The sequence below is a fragment of the Sturnus vulgaris genome, chromosome 2 (genome assembly GCF_052056855.1).
Source record: "Sturnus vulgaris isolate bStuVul1 chromosome 2, bStuVul1.hap1, whole genome shotgun sequence".
Lineage (NCBI taxonomy): Eukaryota > Metazoa > Chordata > Aves > Passeriformes > Sturnidae > Sturnus > Sturnus vulgaris.
The window spans coordinates 112,750,196-112,769,454 of NC_142244.1; the positions used below are offsets into that span (position 1 = coordinate 112,750,196).

The 19,259-nt window shown below is 43.1% G+C and overlaps 1 protein-coding gene across 8 annotated transcripts in view; it reads right to left on the reverse strand.

Annotated features, from left to right (window-relative positions):
• Nucleotides 1–469: 469 nt before the first annotated feature.
• Nucleotides 470–19,259, reverse strand: part of NDP (norrin cystine knot growth factor NDP) — a 42,856-nt gene continuing 24,066 nt past the window's right edge. For 6 of the 8 annotated variants that reach the window (XM_088160399.1, XM_088160394.1, XM_088160397.1 and 3 more), the window contains 4 exons: nt 18,689–19,221; nt 9,722–9,778; nt 8,725–9,079; nt 470–1,267 (listed from right to left, as the gene is read on the reverse strand). In XM_088160399.1, the coding sequence (XP_088016525.1) occupies nt 1,040–1,267; nt 8,725–8,943 (447 nt within the window). In that variant the 5' untranslated portion in view covers nt 8,944–9,079; nt 9,722–9,778; nt 18,689–19,221 and the 3' untranslated portion in view covers nt 470–1,039. The remainder of the gene's footprint in view (nt 1,268–8,724; nt 9,080–9,721; nt 9,779–18,688; nt 19,222–19,259) is intronic. The other 2 variants (XM_088160400.1, XM_088160398.1) reach the window with 2 other exon arrangements.

A 19,259-nucleotide genomic window follows, 5' to 3' on the forward strand; every position in this document is an offset into this window, starting at 1 on the left:
CCTAAAAACTCATATTAATGAAGGAGGAACAGAATTTCTCAGCAAATACCAAATACTATTCCCAAACTTTGGATCCCCTGTTGTTTTGAGATTTAGGATCTGGAGGTTGCTTGTCTTTAAAAGGCAAAATGGTACTTGCTTAATGGCCTAAGAACTGTAGATGAAAATAAGTCCTAGGTATAGTCATCATTTTGGTGTCTCTGGTTCTGCACATCAACAGCTCTACTCAAATTAAGAAATTACTCCATCTAGTATGTGGTATTTTAATATTTGATTAGTTTGTAGCTTTTGAATAATGGCTTTTGTGACAGATGTGATGTGTCACATTTCTGGGCTTTTAGAAGGGAATAGTGAGTCTCATGACCTTTCCCTTCCCAAGAGTTGCTCAGCCACTGAACTCTGATGACACATGGTGCAAATAATTGTTTCAGCTAGGCTGGGTATTCCAAGCATGGCATTTCATATCCAGTTCACTTTTCAATGGTTTATTTGTAATTTCTGCTAAACCACATTTAAAGTTATCCAGCATTTGGCCACTAGGTCAGTAACAGACGACCCTTGCCAACAGCACAGTTTGCTTTGAAGGCCAATATAACTAGAAAACCGAGAATAAATTGCTAGGTTAAGAGGTTGTCTGTCGGAACTGATGCCCATCCTCTGTCCAAATGTCAGTTTCCAGACTGCAGTGTCGTCATCTGGCTGACCTTCTTCTCTGTTCCCCTGCTGCCTAAAGTAAAAGCACCTCTCTGTAGTCAGAGCTGAGTCTGAAAAAGAAGAAACTCTCAAAAATATCCTTTCAGAAAAAAAGAAAGGCTTCTTAAAAACAAGTCCTCACACTTTTGTCACAGCCAACGCTGCCAAACCAACCAGCACCATCCAACAACCCATGATATTTTGTGCTTCTGCTCCCAGATTCAATCCAGCCCGGTTAGTCGTGTCCTCGCCGCAATCCTGTGCTGGGAGCACCGGCCTGACCTTGGATTGTCCCTTGGGAGTCTTTCCCCGCCAGCAGCACCCCTGGTCCCCCTCTGGCCGTGCCCTAGGAGCTGCACTCCTCGCAGTGGCAGGAGAGGATGTAGCGGTAGGTGGCCGTGAGCCGCATGCCCCCCGAGCAGCGCAGCCTCATGGCCTTCAGCTTGGAGGTCTGGGGGCGGCAGCAGTGGCAGCTGGAGCGGAATGGCTGCTTCAGGACGGTGCTGAAGGAAACCAGGGGCTCCGAGCGCGACGTCTGGCTGCAGCGGCCTTCGCAGCGAGCCAGCAGCACCATCTGCCAAGGCAAACACAGCGTTAGGAAGCGTGGCCTGCTCTCGGCCTCCTCCCGGCCCCGCTGGGGTTGTGTCACCGCATCCCAGCCCCACACCCTGCTCTGCCCTGGGCTGCGTCACAGGAGATAACGTGGGCACGAGGAAAAGCAAAATTTACCCCTGAAATCCCCGGTGTTGGAACCCTGAAGCCTGGGAGTTTTGAGCTTTCTCTGCTTTCTCTGCTTTCTGGCACTGACCCCCTGGAGAACACTGCTTTTGACTTGAGGCCTTGGAGAAGGCTTCCAAAAATTAGTGATGGAGTTGGAATCACTGGTGTGTAGTTTGAATAGAAGTGTGTAATTTCACATGGTGAAGGGTTTGGAATTTGGAGTTTTAGAATATGGTAATAGGTATGGGACAAAATGGACATTCTAGGGCAGTCTTTTCTTCCTTCTTGTTCATTCTTCTTCTTCTTCTTGGTTTCAGGTAGTAGTTTTTGGTTGGATGGAAAATCTGCGGTGCAGGTCACAGGTGTTTGGTCATTGGGTCAAAAGTATAAATAATATAAAAGTTAGTTTTTAATTGGATAATTAGCCTTTAAAAGACCTTGTAACTAGCTAGATCCACCGACATTTTCTAGCTTTTAGCTTGTTAGCTAGAAGTGCTGAAGAACTCATTATACTATAGATAAGGATTAATAAACAACTGAGTCCAAACACGAAAATCCTGTCTCTCATGCTTTCAATCTCGACTCTGACTGAAGGCAGGAGGAAAAAGGAAGATTAGCCACTAATAGGTGGTGCCACTAATACCTGTCACTGACACCAAAGACTGCAGGACCTGGACTGACCTTAGGGCTCCAAATGATCACAGCCATCCCTGCTTTCCAGACACTGTCACTGCAACTGCAGTGTGCTGAGTCCAGATCCACGGCAGTCAAGCTCTTGAATCATCAGTCAGGCTGATTCTTTGGTTGGGTATTTACCAGTGTTTTGAGTGTACACACCACTGTTCAACAGAGCTGGTTCTCATGTCTCAAGTTTAGATATATGAACGTGTGAAGTAGAAATATAAAGATGCTCAGTTTATTGCTTTAAAGAAGTATGTTTCTATCTCATTCCTTTGACAAAGATGACCTTGAACATGTATTTGCAATTATATGTGTATATAGATACACATCTATATATCATTGCATCAGTTGTATCTATATAAAATGCACTGTATAGCATAAGGCAGTGAAAAACTTGAACTGGTCGCCAAACATGAAGATTCCCTGGTGAGATTTTCAAAAAGCAGTGCAGCTCCAGGTTTCTTCTTCGGAGTTCAAATGTGAGCTGTGACCAGAACAAGGTAACCTGCACAACTGGAGGCACTAAGGAAGGAAAATCCATGAGCAGCCATCTACTCCCAACAACCCCTTGAGCAGAGATACAACATTAAGCACTACATAAATCTTGGAGAGGATCCTCTAAAGCTCAGCAAATGATGTGTTAGAAACAGCTGTTACCACCTTGATAACGGGTGTTGTGCAAGTTTGAACAGACTCCTCTACTTTCATGGGGACGGAAATATTAAATCCATGTCAGCTAATTTTGTTTAACCAATATAAACTTCAATATCAGCTTATTATATCATCTGAAGAAGGTAGTAAAACAGTTTTAAATTTTTCCTATAACCAAGGGAGAATATTACATTTTAACCATGCTACACATATCTCATGGTTTTTTTCCAGAAAATCTGAAAGAAAAACTACAAATGTGGCAGCAAATCTTTACAGTGTTAAACCTTTTTGGCCTTCTTTCATTATACAAGCTCAACTGGCTGCAAATCTTTAAGTTATGCAGGCAGGTACATTGAATGTTTCATTTTCTCTTTAGTCAGGGTTGTAAGGAAAGGTGAGATAAAAGAGAGAGAGAATATTCCTGAATCAAGTAGGAAATGCCAGCATTGTCTTATCTATGTCCACAGGAAAGGTTCTTATTGTCCATTGTACAGTGCTTAAAAATTACTCTTCCAAGAGCACATGCCTGCTAAATGTTTTGCTTGAAAACGTATTAATATATTAACAACTACACTTCCAGTCAACACAGGTCACAAAGAAGATGTCTTCATGAGCTGATGATCTGTTCTTGGTACCATCTCGCTTCTTAGAGATGGTCTTTTATTGCTTTCTGACAAATCTGTCGTGCCTTAAGATTTGTAGCATAAATTTAATAAAATAAATTTGTAACATAAATTCGCCTTCCTGTGGTAGTGCATATTCATACATAAATTAACTTCAGCTGTTTGTAATAATAAGGTGGGAGGGAAATTTCAGTGTATTGTTGAGTCACACCTGAGCTATCAGCTACACCAAGCTCCTTAATAGCAGAGTCTTTAGTGTATAGAGAACATGAAAGGGACAATTATTGCAGTGCTGTCACCCCATAACTCAGATAAAGATCCACTTTTTTTCCCCCTTGGTAAACAAACCTCACTTCCCAGGCAGGCAGCTGGTGGAGGAACCTAATTAGACTATGCAGCTATCTAATCCTGCCTGTATTGCAAAGGAAAGGGGAACATTGGGACATTTAACCCAGTAATTTCCTTCCCAGCATCTTGACAGCTCTTGTTAGGTCCCCTGCTTTGATCAGTTCACCAGACTGTGCACTCTCTGTCACAGGTTGCTCCCAAATGTTTGGCTAAATCACAGAATCACAGAATTAACCAGCTTGGAACAGACCTTGGAGATCATCAATAAATTTTGGGAATGAAGAGCAATCCAACAGCCTCTGACAACTGTTTGAAGGCTTCAAAGACAACAGAGTTGAACTCTCCTCAGGAGTGGTACAACAGCCAGAAATTGCTTTTTGGGAAGTTCAGGGTATCAATTCTATGATTTCAGCCCAAATGTGACAGGACACACTGCTGTATGGTGGGGCTGACTTCTGATGGTTGATGCTTCTGGAGCTGGAAAAATCACTTTCCAGAAAAAAGGTTTCTGGTACTGTTACCCCAAGAATTTTTATTACACACTTCTGCTCCTGTCTCTGCAGGTACTTTCAGAAATGCCAATAAAAATAAAACATGCCCTCAAGAAACTGGCAGGACTAGAGAAGAGTTATCCAGAGTAATTATAGGGTAGAATTATCTGATGTGCCAATATCTCTGTCTCAATACATTTCTCATAAACAGCTGGCTTCCTAATGCAAACCCAGCTGATATTTAGTCAATGTGCCACTCTATTTCTAATTTCTAAATTTTGATTCCTAATTATAATTTACAATTTATAATTTCTAAGCCTTGTCTTTAAAAACTTGTTTTAATCTGTGAAGGCTCTAATTTTAGTCTGCGATTTTGCTGGCTACTTAGTTTTTCATAAGATTAAGGTCAGTATTTATATAATGTAGAATCACACAGTGTTGGTTTCATGCCTTGTTTTTGGATAGTAGTGTAAGCTCTTACCATTGGCACAAACCCAAGGTTATGAAGTTGAACTTTCAGGCTAAAAAAAAATAAAATTTCCCATTTTCATAGCTTTCTAACCTTCTGGGCTACCTAAAGTCCTAACCAAAATTTACCTTCCCCTTCATAAATCCAGAACAGCACCAGTGGATTTTGGCAGGTGTGCAAATGAGCTGGGAATAGCATGTGCTTTGCCTTTTAATCAATTGCTGCTTATTGCTTAGTGTACTATAGTGCAATAGAAATTATCACCTAAATAATTAGTAATGCTATGATGGCATAGCACAATGATACAGTGGGTGTGTATATATAGTAAAAGCATGTGGGTATTTTATAACCTGACACTTCTTGGCTCCCCTTGGCCCCTGCACACGTGGGTTTGTGCATGTCACCTTGCAAGGCTGGATCCAGAAGCAGTGTCCTACAACAAGGGAACCACGTGGGCCTATGAGCAGCTAGGGAAGAATATCATTATCATTATCATTATCATTATCATTATCATTATCATTATCATTATCATTATCATTATCATTATCATTATTATTTAAAGTCAGTGGCCTCATAGATACAAAAGAGAGCAACCTGAATCTGAGGCAACATTTGACTCTTATTTTTTGTGCTGTATTCTGGAAATCTGTGAAGCTATGAACTGGTTTGTTACTAGGAGTTTATTTGTAGTCCTCTTTTCTGCACCTTCAGCAACAAGCTGAAGCCCAAAAGCAGAAGGGCTGAGGTGCCTGAGAACAGATTTTCACACAGTTCCCGTGGCTTGGCTGCAAGCAGGCATTACTGAAAATCTCCTGAGCTACCTCTGGAGTTAATGTCTCTAAACATCTGCTAAATCTTTCTCCATCTGCTCTGTGTCTCCCTGGGCTGGATTCTTTAGTGAGAGACTGTCAGTGGTAGCACACTTCTGGCACATCTGCATGAAGCACTTGTGACAGCCAAAACTGGAATTTGGGAGGCTCTGAGAGCAGTGAGGAAACCCAGCACACTGATGGAGACCAGTGGGTCTCCATGTCAGAGGCCAGGGTAAATCCAGTATAGTCAGGAAAGGCAGTATCTCATGAGTTGATACAAACATTTCCTTGAAGACAAAGGAAAACACTGCTTTTCTGGAACAAATGGCCTTCTTCCATCCCTCTTTTGTGTTTCTTTTGGATGTTTTTTTACTATAACAGGCTATGTTTCTAAAGGATTTGGAAAACTGCATTCATCGCCTGTCTGAGGCCATAAGCAAAAGGGATTTCAATGATTAAATTATATTGGCTGGATGTTTAACAAAACTACTTCCCGTGTGGGTACAATTGGCAGCCTCCACAGAGAACCCCAGTGGACATAATCCTTTTTCAACCAGGACAGACAGCAAACATAATATGTCTTGCAATTTCTGAAGCCACTTTTAACTTCTGTAACTCTACGCTGCACCAAAAGGGAAAACATATGGAGTGAGAAAGATATCTGAGTGAAACCAGTCTATCATCCCAAAAAAGGGCAAAGTCTCTGCTTGACAGTGTCCAAACTTCCACAATGGAAACTTCGTGGAAACAAGAGGTACTACAATTCCCACAGCTACTCTGACAAAACTTTCTTTTTTTGTCTTGGTTACATTTTATTGCCATATATATATATATATATATATATATATAAACTGGCATTGTATCTAGTTTTAATTAGCATGTCTGATATTCCTTTATATTTATATGCTACTATATCCGGAACAGAAGCCTTATGTCTACCAGAATTATTCAGATCCCCAAGACCTTAAAAACAAACCAAAACCAAGCAAAAAACCAAACAAACAAAATAGAAAGAAAACAAAAAAAGCAAACAAAAATCCCCTGAAAACAACAACAAAAAAACCCAAACAGGATTAAAAAGAGCTTGAATTCAGAGAGTTTTCTAGGAAATATTTCACTTTGTATGGAAACTGTTTTCATTTTCCACTTAATGAGAAAGTCCATACAATTCACAGTATTGTTATAGAAGTGTTCTTGAAATTGTTGTGGTATTTGGGAAGCCAAAATATGTAATAATATTGTCAAACATAATTTCCATTAAAGGCTTGATTTGAAAAGAATCACTGACTTTTTCAGCCAGAATGTGAATGTTTATGTCAACAGCTTTTTTTCCTCAAAGCTCATTTGTGAAATTATATGGTTTTCATTACAATGTGTTCTGTGTTCTCATTTCCATCAGCCCCACTCCTAAAGGCCTGATTATTTTGTCACTTTTCTCTGACTTTGGGGATGCTAAAAAAAATGACTTGTTAATAGGCTTCCTTCCTTCCTTCCTTCCTTCCTTCCTTCCTTCCTTCCTTCCTTCCTTCCTTCCTTCCTTCCTTCCTTCCTTCCTTCCTTCCTTCCTTCCTTCCTTCCTTCCTTCCTTCCTTCCTTCCTTCCTTCCTTCCTTCCTTCCTTCCTTCCTTCCTTCCTTCCTTCCTTCCTTCCTTCCTTCCTTCCTTCCTTCCTTCCTTCCTTCCTTCCTTCCTTCCTTCCTTCTCCGTTTTAGGTCTAACAGGTGATCAGAAAAGTGCAGAGAGGGGAGGACTGCTGGCACACAGATACCTGTAAATGAAAACCACCCACACACCAACACTTTGTCACTTTTGCCTCTTGCTGAAGTCGACTGCAATAAAATCAATATTGCACAAAGAGATGCACCTCTGCAGTTCTCTGTGTTGATGCTATATGTCTCCCAGATGTCAGGGAGTTCTAGTCCAGCCTAAAAGCAAATCAAAAGACCTCTGCTGAATCTCAAGTAATGCTTGATTTTACTGTTTGGATTCAGAAGAAGTAGGGCAAAAGTCTCTGGGCTCCCACTGCTGTGAATCAGGCATGGTTATGCAAAAGCAGGCAGAGAGCACAGCTGAGAGAACAGTGTAAGGCAGCCCGAGCAGAGCAGGCTCCCTGTGCCCAGTTTTTTTGAGGCTGTCAGCCCCTCTCTGCTGAGCAGGCACAGGATGAGCCTGGCTGCAGAGGTTTGGCCAAGGCAGCAGCTGTCTGATGCACAGAGCACCTAGCACGTCTTATTTTCGGTGGACACTCCTCTCTGTGGTTTATTTTAGCTTTTATGATTTGTAGCTACCTGTGGTGTTCCCTCGCCCCTGCACTGATTATGGGAAGCAAGGAACTCCTCCTGCACTCGAAGGCATCTGGGGGTGTCTGCAGCCAGCACTGCATCCATCTCAACTCTGGATCCTCTCTCCTTGTAAATTCTCCCAGGATCCCTGCTGCTGAGCTTTGCCACCAGGCAGGCACCCCTCCTGAGATAAATCCTGTCACACACCAGCCTCCCATCCCTCTCTTACCCAACACAGGGCTGGCAAAAGCACTGGAGCTAGCAGTCCTTCCCTCTCCTTAGTCCTGGGATGTGAGTGCCTGACGCAAAGTCCCTTCCCATGGGACAGAGGAGTGGCCCAGTCATTTGAATGTACACTGTTCTAATTCAGACAGAACAAATTAGGACAAGACAAAAGGGACCAGCAAGGATTTTGCCATTGTTTCTCCCAATTCTTTTTCTCCACACAATGAAATAAATGGCTGTAGGCTACATTTTGACACAAAACTTTCCAGGCTTGGAATCCCCAATGAAAGTTAACCTCGTATTTCTGTCTGCTCCTAAGCCCTACTGTTACCATCCAGGTGTCATTCTCCATGAAATAAAGGCTTTGAAAAGGGGGTGGGCAGGGAGAAAATAAGCAATGTTCTTGAAGGACGGGGTGATCTAAACATCCAAACTAGCCCATCTCCTTGGGACCATCAGCTGAGATCCCAAATGTGCTCCTTTGAATCTCGTAGCTTACTGCATGTAAACTTGTGAATTGTGAATTTCTCCCTTTGAAAAGGTGAAAAGCGAGTCAAGAGCCTTTACCTCCAGTCCCAGGTCTTTTGTACACACAAGATGTCTTCACAACTGCACGTCTCTGCTGCTAGATTCTGGTAGGTAGGAATTTACACCGAGAAAATCACGCAGAAGGACTCGTTTTAACAACTCTTCCCTGGCAGCATCGTACTGTGAGGATGTGAAGCCTTACCTTGGAGCTGCACTTGTAGAGGGGGTGGCTGATGGAGTCCACGTAGTGGTGCCTCATACAGCGGCTGGGGTCGGAGTCCATCAGGAAGGACCCGTCTGTTTTACTGTCCGTGTCTCCCACCATCACCAGCAGCGAGAGCATGGAAATCGAAGCCGCCAGTACATGATTTCCCATTGTCGTGGAACTTCTCGCTGGTAACAGCAGAGGGAGGTAGAGCATCAAAAACCCTCCAAATTCTGAAAGCCAGTTCCTTTCCAGGACGGTGAAAAGTCTGGTTTAAGTGTCTGAGCTGTCATTCTTCTTCTCAAGTTGGAGTCTGATGAGATTGTAATCCATCAAAGAATCTTCTGCACAGCTGGAATAAAAGCAGCATAAATCACAATCCTGAGGAAAAAGATCTCTGGAGAAAAAAGACGTAAATAATATTAAGGCGCTCAGGACCTTTGCTAGCCAAAATACCTGCTCAGAGTGAGCATCATCCCCACAGAAGGTCGAGAATATGTTATTAAAGAAGGAGATGTCAAGGCCTTGTTATTTTTAGCATTGTTCTATCGTTTCAGGGAGAACCTTTTGACTTTTAACATCACAAGTGGTGCAATACCATTCTTTTCCACTTGGTGATGACCCTATAGAGTTCCCCTCAAAACTGGTGATTAGTAATACATCAGAAATTTCTGCAAATTGAAATCTGTATCCACTCAAAGTGTCAAAGAAGTGCAAAGCTTGGCTGCTTTCAGCCTGGCAGACGGGAATGTCAGGCCATGGAAAGGCTGGAGGCAGGTTGAGCTGGGGCTCTGGGGGCTGCCTGGCTGTACAAGGGACACCTCCAGGGTGGAGGGATGCTGAAGGTCCCAGCCAAGGCATGAGCCAAGTGGTCCCCCAGGGAATTGCTGAGCCCCAGCCTGCACTGCATGAGGAACTACCCAGGCCTCTGGCTGCCCTGCCCTCTGAGTACTGAACTCCCATGCACACACATGGACAGGCTTTGCTTGCTTACTTGTCAGGCAGCACTTGCTCGGTGTCAGTCTCCTCTCCGCTAATTAAAGAGCAGCATCTGAAAAATACATTGATTATTCCATAAGTACTATCCCAGCTATCAGTTGGGAAAAAATATGTTCAGGTGGAGACATATGGCTATCTACCCAGTCATGTGGATTTCTGGTTCATGTTGGAGATCAGGAGATTCCCCAGGAAACAGGTACAGGACAGCCCCTGAAATGCTGCCCGGAACTTTGTGCCAGCAGGGGAAGGAGAATATCTTCATCCGCTGCTTCTTCACAGTCCCTTGATCCTTGTCAGAAGTTCCTTAGTCACAACTGGGTGATTAATTTCACTTTCACTACAAACAGATATAACTTGAAAGAGCTGTGAATTATCTATCTAAACACAGCCCGATGAAGGATAGTCAAAGGATACTCATCAGTACAGTTAAAAGTGCAAAGACTTTCTGAAGAAACTTAAGATAAAACAGTTCCCTACTCACAGAGAAATACTCCCAGAGCCTCTTGGGTATTTAAAGAGCTGATGTGTGCCCTTATTGCCTTATACAAGCCTCTTTGAAAACTGTTTTCTGGTTTGCTGGCAGTCCTCTAAACCGGCTGATACTCATCTCCCAAACAGCCTCCCCACCAGAGTGCTCGATGATTTGTATATTGCTTTATAGCCTCCTCCAGCACCTCTGTGAGAGGAGTGCCTAGCACTGACAAACACTTCCAGGGTTCATCCAAGTTGGGATGGTGCTGATGTGATATCCAAAGTCTCATGCTGAGAAGAAATGTTATTAGGGATGCTCTGTGTGTTAGACAGACAAAGATGCTCTGTGTATTAGAGGTTTTTGTTGTTGTTTTTGTTATGTTGTTGTTGTTGTTGTTGTTGTTGTTTCAGGATATTATCCATGTGCTTAAGTAGGAAAGGAAGAATTATGTGACTGTTGATTTAAATGACATTTTTTTTCCCCCAGAGTGACATATGACCTGATATGTTTTCCTCAGCAAATGGGGCATTAAAAACCTTACTGTGTCTTTGCAATATAAAGAACTCAAACAAACAACACTAAACACTTAGGATCTCAGATACATTCATGCACAGCCTCATTCATGTCAATAAATATTCGTCCAAACATTTTAGCAGCATAGGAGAGAAATCTCTTGGTCATGGGAGCTGGGACAGACTCCCTCCCTGAAGTGAACTGTGCTACTCCAGTTCATGCAGATGATGCCCAACGATGAGCTAACAGGAGGAGGGATGCACTATTATTTTCTCCATGTTTAACCTTTTACCTAGATTCCTATTCTTTTTTATAAAGAGGCTGACCAAAACATGCTGCTTGGCAAGGTCTCCCTCCAACATAGTTAATCATTATTACACACCCAGTAATTCCCTCTCTGTCCAAATAAATTTACTTGATATTAGACGGTCTCATTTCATGTGATATTACACCCAGGGATCCCCATTTCCCATTCTCTCTGTCCCACTGTTAATTCTGTGCTTCTATATCTTCCCATGGTTTTGATCAGTATGATTTAATACAGTGAGAGAAATCTGCAAGTCCTGGCTCAGTTTTCAAAGGCTTATCTCCCTAGTTTTATTCAGGAAATAATTGGATGACACAGAGTCTGCCTCATGAAAACACTCTGAGAAAGCTGGAAAGACACAGGGAAGTGTGAGAAAAGGAACATAGCTGTACCTTCTTCAGGATAAGCACAGTACAAAAAGTATTAACACTTCCACAACCTTTTAAAATTGCCCTGATACTTCAGTAACAAAGAAATGTAGCAGGTTTTTGTAACAATACTTTGAAAGAAGTAAAAAGTATCATATATTTATAAGAAAAAAGAGAGAAAACCATTGTAAATATGATCCATCTCTTGTGAAATAATTGGTTACTGTTGTTAAAAGACATACCGGTACAATGGGTAGGTTTATCTCCTGACGTACCTATGAGAAGCATGCAAAGACATTTTTCCAGCATATATGCTATATATATATAACATATATGGAAGAAAAAGTCTGAGAGGGACGTTTAAACACATGGAAGTTAGGGTGTGGATTTTTGATTCTGCAAAAAAATAAAAAATATTTTCACTCACATCACCATGATGAGGTATGTTGGCATGATATTTTCAATTTCTAGCTGATGTTGTGAAGCCCAATGGCACTTCACTTGAACTTAGCATTATTATTATTATTTTTAAGTTAAAAATTGCATTCCTTTTGAAATGCTGTCTGAAATGATAAAATCCTAGATAGCACATGCTATCAGGATTGGCATAAGTAGTTTCCAGTCTATAGTTCTGTCCAAAAAACAGAACCAAGTACAATTGTGATCATAAATCATCATTACAATGACATTTTGTTTCATTCGGAAAATATACTTTTTTATTAAAAGCAATAATGTCACAGAGAAATATTTTTCTTCTATTTCAACTGTTTTATCCTCACTTTCTTTTCATGCAAAAACTGTGGTAGACAGTTCATCTGCCAAGCTAACAAAAAGCAAGCCTAAATCCTCTCTCTTTACAGCATCCTGTAAAGAAAAGGTTGCAAACATGACTTCATCTTTTCAAGCTGAAAATTTGCTACAAATATATATGGCCTAACGGTGGATGAAAATTGCTACTTCATATTTTTTTCAGAATTCACTGAGATATGGGAAGTACATTTTGTGTGCAATGGCTTAGTTTCTTTTCCATGTAACTAGTTTCCAGGATTTCATAGAGACATAACATATTAAAGCTTGTCACAGCTGTTACCTAAAACTGCTACAGCTGTTAACCTAAAAACTTGAGGGAAAAATAGAAGACATCCCAAAGAAAAACCATATTAACATACAGCTAAGACTGTATTGCACATGGACATATGCTCAAAGTTAGGGTTATTTTTCCAACTCCATGTTCTTATTAACTGCTTTCTGAATAATAAAGATTTCTTATCATAATTTTAATATCATTTAGAGAGTGGTGAAGGCTAAGGTTTTGTTTTACTTTAAGGACAGAAGAACATTCCATCATCTGGAATTATTTAGCCAGTCACTTTGTGAGAACATAAACAGAAATTCCCTTTTTGCTATGTATCTTGGAAAAAATAAAGAGCTGAGCAATTCTCCAAAGGTCTATGGATCTGCACAGCTTTTACCCTGGGAGGTAGGAAGGGAGCAGTGGAAAAGCTCTTTTGTGGTGGTCTTCTTCTAGTTAGTTGTTCCCTGAGTCCCCCTATATATGTATGTTCAGCTTGACCTTCCTTTGCTGGGCATTTTCTATGTTTGAGACTCCTGCTTGAAGATGAGGGCACCATTTAAATCACTCAATGCTTTTTGTGTTTTGGAGGCTGCCAAAATCCCATTGAAGCAGCAGTGTGTGTATATAACTTAAGCCTGGCCTTGCATGCTGTGCATATTTAATAAACACAATTACTTGGATCCTACCATGTGGTTCCCTCAATCTGAATTTGTTATGTAAACAGAAGAGTCGCAAGACTGCTCAGTTTCTCCAAACTCCAGACCTAAAAAAGTGTCACTAACCATGTGTGTGTATATATATGTGCGTGTATGTCAATTCACTGCTGCTGTTCTGATTAAAAAAAAATAAAAGCCACAAAGTTCTTCATGAGATGAAAATGGATTCCTCAAGACCTTTATGGAATTTGGAAAAGTTTTGATTTTCCAGGAAGATAAGGATTTGGGGGCTTCACTCTCCAAGATCTGGTTTGGAGTGGAAACAACTCTGATGGGCAAATTACTTAGTCAGGCTCCACAAGGATTTGTTCTGTAAATTCTCCATTGCCATGACAAAGGCAGCATGGTCTGTTCCCAAATATCCGTCAGCACCCACAGCACTCGGGTGGCTTCCAGCCCACACAGCCATCCACACCATGCCTGGGAACAGCTTGGGAAGCACTGAGAGCTGTGGGACTGAAACAATCTGAGTCATTCCAGAGAACAGTTCATGGAGCAGGAGGGGCAACCCGAGATGAGATGCTGTGTCTGACCCTGCTTTCTGCAGAACCATCTCAGAGTCTTTGTCAGTTCCAGCTTATCTTTTAGCTCTGTAAATAAATGCTGTCATCTTTTTATCTATTGGCCATTTCTGTGCCAGCAGTGAAGGAGCTGGCCTCCTGTGTATGCTATCAAAGATCCTCACTTCACTCTGCAGCTGCCTGTCATAACACCTGACAGAGCCACTGAGTGGCCACGCAGCAGCCAGGCAGCAGCAGGTGAACACAGGCACCCCCAGTTGTGTGAGAAAGGCCTCCACACAGCATTTAAAGAGGTTTCTTCCATCCTGGGCCAAGGCAAATATCATACCAAATATTTTGAGTGAGACCCTTACAAGTCTAAATAAGTGAATGTTCCCCCAAGGTCTTGTTCTTAAGAGGGTTTGCTCAACTGGCATCCAGCTGTGCTGGAGCTTGTCCATTTCCATGCCAAGGGGAATGTCTTCATCCATGGTCCAGGAGCTCCATCCTCCCACTACACAGCAGGGCAGTGTGTGCCTGCATGGGGGGTACACAAACAACACACACTCCTGGCCAGAGCTGGCAGCAGCTGGTGGGCAAGAGGAGAGGGGAAGGAAAAAGGCAGTAAGAAGGAAAACAGGGCTCAAAAGTAGGAAATTCAAGCCTCTTCATCTGCTTGTCCGTGGCAAGAATTTTTTACTGGGAGACTTCCTTAAGTCTGTTAATATTTCAGGAGATGAATACCTGTGACTGTAAGCAGACTGAAAAAGGAAAAGTAGGAAGACCATGGCCTTTGAAGCAGTTGCAGCAAACATAATGGAAGCACCCTGGGAGTCTCAGCAGGCGTGGGGTGGGAATACATGGGACTGATTCCCTGGGCTCGGCTAAGGCTCTAAAAGTGCTCCCGCCGTGGGGACCCGGTGCATGAGGTGGAACAAATCCAGCTGAATGGCACTTGAGCAGTCTAAACTTCCCTCTGCTTTTGAAGATCCCAAGAATATTTCCAGCCCTTCAGGTAGTAGGAGAGGGGGAGCAGGAGGTGCCTTCCTGCTCGGTGGTTGAAATAACAAACTCCAGTGGGTACAGCAGGCTGGCGCCCAGCCAGCAGACAGGCACGGAGTAAAGGGTTTAATACATTCACAAAGAATAACTACTGGGGCACAAAAGACTGCTTGTATTTTTATTCTTTCCTTTTCCTGCTTCCAGGAAGCTTTAAATAGATTGATTAGGGGCATGCATGGGATATCTCTCTAATGAGGGAGTAGAGCCTTTTAATGGTGAGGTGATGCCAGCCTTGGATTCTTTCTTTATTCTTGTGTCTCGCTGAATATCAGAGTAGTCATGGTCTCGAGTCTCAGACAGCAGAGGAATACAATTTTCCACTTGGTCATGCATCCAGAGGGTGCTGCATGGGATTACTCCTTGGTGAAGCACCAGGTGCAGAGCTGAGCAGTCCAGGGCTGCCCATCCCTCTCAGGAGGCAAACCAGCAAGGGTGGCTGCTGGCTACAGTGCAGTTGTTCCCAGCCAAGCATTAGCTATAGGATTTGCTTCAGTAATTACCTCTACTTCAGTCTTATGACCCAACATGAGGCAAAATTACTCTTGGCCAAATTACAAGTCGCTGAGAGGTCTAGAGCATTCAGGCATGTGTCCTCTACCTGTTGGAGTGTGTTACAAGCAGGTGGGCAGTTTTTGTTCTCTGTCTTTTGCACATTTCCCAGTCAACTCAAAGGCCTATAGTTATCAATAGATGCAGGAGTATGGAATAAAAAACACACCATAGAATGGGTCTTTTTATTCTTTAACACTAAGCAAACACATCTCTGCCACTGGGACCAGCAGACAGCACATGATTGAAGGGGATGTTCCCTCTCTGCTAACCCCAGGGGCAAAATCCTTTCCTCTTTTATACACGGGCAACATTCAGACCACCATCCATATATCTCATCCTCTGATAATTAGGGAACCTAAATATTTGGCTCATGGTAACAATTCTGTGTCTTCTAACAAGGGGAGCAGCGTTCCCCCAAGTCCCACTCCCTTTGAGCCGTGCTGCTATGACAGCAATGTGATTGTCACTGCCATGGTATGCTTAACCTTTGCCAAACCAGAGCTGAGGCATTAACTCAGATCCTCAACCCACATGTCTTAAAGGGCAATGTAACCTGTGCTGCCTCGGCCCGACACAGTCTGCAGCTCGGTAATAACAAGCACGAAAATGTGACAAGCGTGAGCCGTAAAAATGATTGATGCAACTAGAAAAATAACAAAGAGAAGCTGAAAAATAGCAATGAGGAGGAGGAATTCCTGGGACCAGTGTCTCCATGGCACCAGCAGCCCCCTACTCTCACACCAGCATAGAGGTTACACTTGCCTGTAGAAGAAAGGATCTCCATGCCACACAATGAAATTCCAGCAAACAGGACAAGGACTGATGGTGTCTGGAAGTGGTAGTGCCACTGCTACCCGGATAATAGTTTGAATTAGATTATGTGAGAAAAGGAGGAATTTATAGACGACCAGCTGCTCAAAGGCTTACTACAACCTTGCTTTTATTGTTCTGCTAAGTTAGAGGTGGGGCATCAGAGGGATTCCTAACATACCACTACTGAGAAATTTTAATATGTTCCACACTGACACATATAAAAGGGAAATAACAGCTGATCACAGCCAGCAGAGACTGCAACATCTCTTCATATGCATGCTCAGAAGTGTGGTCGAAGTGGGGTGCACTTGGCTCAGACACCTGAGCTAACCTGACCCAACTAAACCTTTCTCCTGCCATTGAGTTGAGTTTCAGCAAAAGGACTGTCAAGTGTGAAGTCAGGCAGCAGAAAAAAAGGTGATCTGGACATGGCTATTCACCCCATCCCGAGACACTGGGACATGGAGAAGGGCAGGGGAGCTGAGAGGCAGAACACTTAACACTGATGAAAAGAAACACGTGTTTACACAACCGACAATGATCCGGGGGAACAAGATATCACAGAGGGCAAAAGTTGAGCTGTGCTCAGCGAACGGGCCTGTTGTGTATGGGGGGTTACAGTCACAGGGGTTTCATTTCAGAAGAGCTTTTGGCAGGGTTATAAACCCTCAGGACTCTGAGAGTTCAGTGGATGGGGTTAGGGAAAAATCCTTTGCCCCAGCAAGTTACCCCGTAGCTGCTGCCACAGGGTCTTTGTGTCTCTCTTTGATGTGGCCACTTCCAGAGGTGGATTCCTCAAATAACAGGGAGCTACAGTCTCATGTAGCAAAACCTTCCCAGAACTCACAGGGACAAGTCTCTTCTACTCAGAAAGAGTATGAGACAGAAAAATTGGTAATACTTATAATACAACTATCAAATATTTATAATTGTAATTACAATAGCGATTGGGAGGTGGGGAGGGGGAAAGAAAAGATTTTGTTTTCTTTCAGTTAAACAAATAATCCACCAGAAAAGTTGCAAGAATTAATATCTCAGTGGTTTCATGCAAGCTTTCGCCATAGATAGTCAATTCTCTCCAAGTTTCAAGGACAACCTTGAGCACTTCCTAGTGCATCTGAGAGCAGACAAGCCAGGAAGGGAACAAAGTCAGCCCCAGGAGAAACAGGGAATGAAGGTAACTACGGGAGGACTCCCTGTCAAATGAGTCACAGCAGGCATCAGTGTGAGTTCCCAAGGAGGTGGCTTGTTTGCCTCCCACCTGGGCAAGAGACACTGCAATCCTGGCCAGGCAAAAAGGGAAGAATGTACAGATGCTACCACAATCCTCAAAGGTGAGTGAGGGATGGTTCCAGTGGGGCAGAAGGCTTTTGTGGAAATCAGCCATGCCTAAGGAGCTACCTGGGGTACTGCTACTGCAAACTGTACCCAAGACTGTCCATAACAAATATCCTGCTCTGCAAAGGCCAGTCATCAGCACACATTAATCTGATCCAAACCAGGCACTGCACAAACCCAGGAAACCTACATGGGACACCTTCAGGTAGAGAAATGAGCCTGTAACTAATCATCAGCAGCCCCTAATTATACCGTGCTCCTAAATCAAACTGCATTTTGCTTTGGAAGCTTGAAATACCTATTCCTTCCACATTTGTTTTTAACTGGAAAATCTTAAAGCATTGTTTTATAATAAAAAATAAGATTTAATTAGTAGTAAGATGTATGCATAAGTCACATTGGGAACCCCTGATTCAAGCTGGTATGTAATTACTCACCAAATAGTTCTATTTAGGTCCAGGAAATTATTCATGTGTATGTCACAAATATGAGTAAGGTCCCACAGCAAGAGCAAAAGTGAGCATTATTAGTAATTCAAAAGGCAAGGGGAAAAAATGATAGATACAGGTCCTAAAATGTAGATATTCTTATATTCTTTTGAGGAGGGAAAATAATAGCACTGTGATTATTGCAGCCACACTTATTGCCATACCAGGCAGCTGAGTTGCTTCTATTAGAAAAAAACTTTGCAATGAAGTATTGATTTCAAGTGAGTTTGTTCCCACTGTTGGTTTTAAATAATCATTTGCCTTCAAGTGAGTTTGTCCTATTACTGGTTTTAAAAAACCTTTTGCCAGTCCTTTTCCAATGGGCAGAGTTCCTTCCTCTCAGCCACAATTATAAAGCTTTAGGAACTGTAAGTAACATGTAGCATATAGGAAATACATTTTTCATCTCTAAAAAGCTACAGAAACCCTGAGTTACTTGTCATGCCACCTCTCCCAGGCAGAAACAAATAAGATGTGTTATGGGGAGGCTATGAGAGAAATTTCAGTGAACTAGCAAGGTAGGATAAGAAATCTGCCTGACAGTCCCACGACAGTCAGTGCACACACACACACACACACACACACACACACACACACACACTCACACGTCTTGCAAATCCAGATTTGTCACAAGAAAATCGCCCCCCAGCAAACCCTGTGTGCCACACTGCAGCAGTCCTGAGATTGGTTTTCTTTGTTACTCTGTTCTTTGCTGCTGGACCCATTCCCTTAAACTTTTGTGGCATGAATTCACTCACCTGAATCCCAGCAGGGAGCTGGGGCTCTGCTCCTCAGCCGCTCTCCCCGGGGCAGTTCCCGCAGTTACTCTACACTGACACTTGGTCACCAGGCTCGCAGCAGCCAAATTCTTCTTCCGTCCCAGAGAAGCACAGACCAGTCATGCTCGTGCCTCTGGTGCTGACACACAGGGAAATGATCTGCCGGGAAGGCAGGAGAGCCTCCCTCTGTCCTTCAGCGGGCGGTCTGGGGTCGCGCAGCATCCTCCGGTGTCAGCTCCGGGCGGCACAGCCGCGCCGCGCTGCTGTCACACCCCGGGCACCGCGGCAAAGCCAGGCACCGGCGCTTCCCTCTCAGCTCTGAGACCGCAAACTGTGTGTGTTAAATCTGTCCTAATCCACAGCCAGCGCTGTCCGGTCCGTTGGAAAGCCTTGCGGAAGTTCGGGTAAATAATAATGTGCGAATTCTGAGCGCTCCCGGGAAGCGTGAGACACAAAGCTAGGAATAAATATTGCCTGTTGTTTCAAATTATTCTGAGGGCTCCAGCAGATGACTGGCAAGAGAACAGCAGGCGTAAGTAGTGATAAAAGT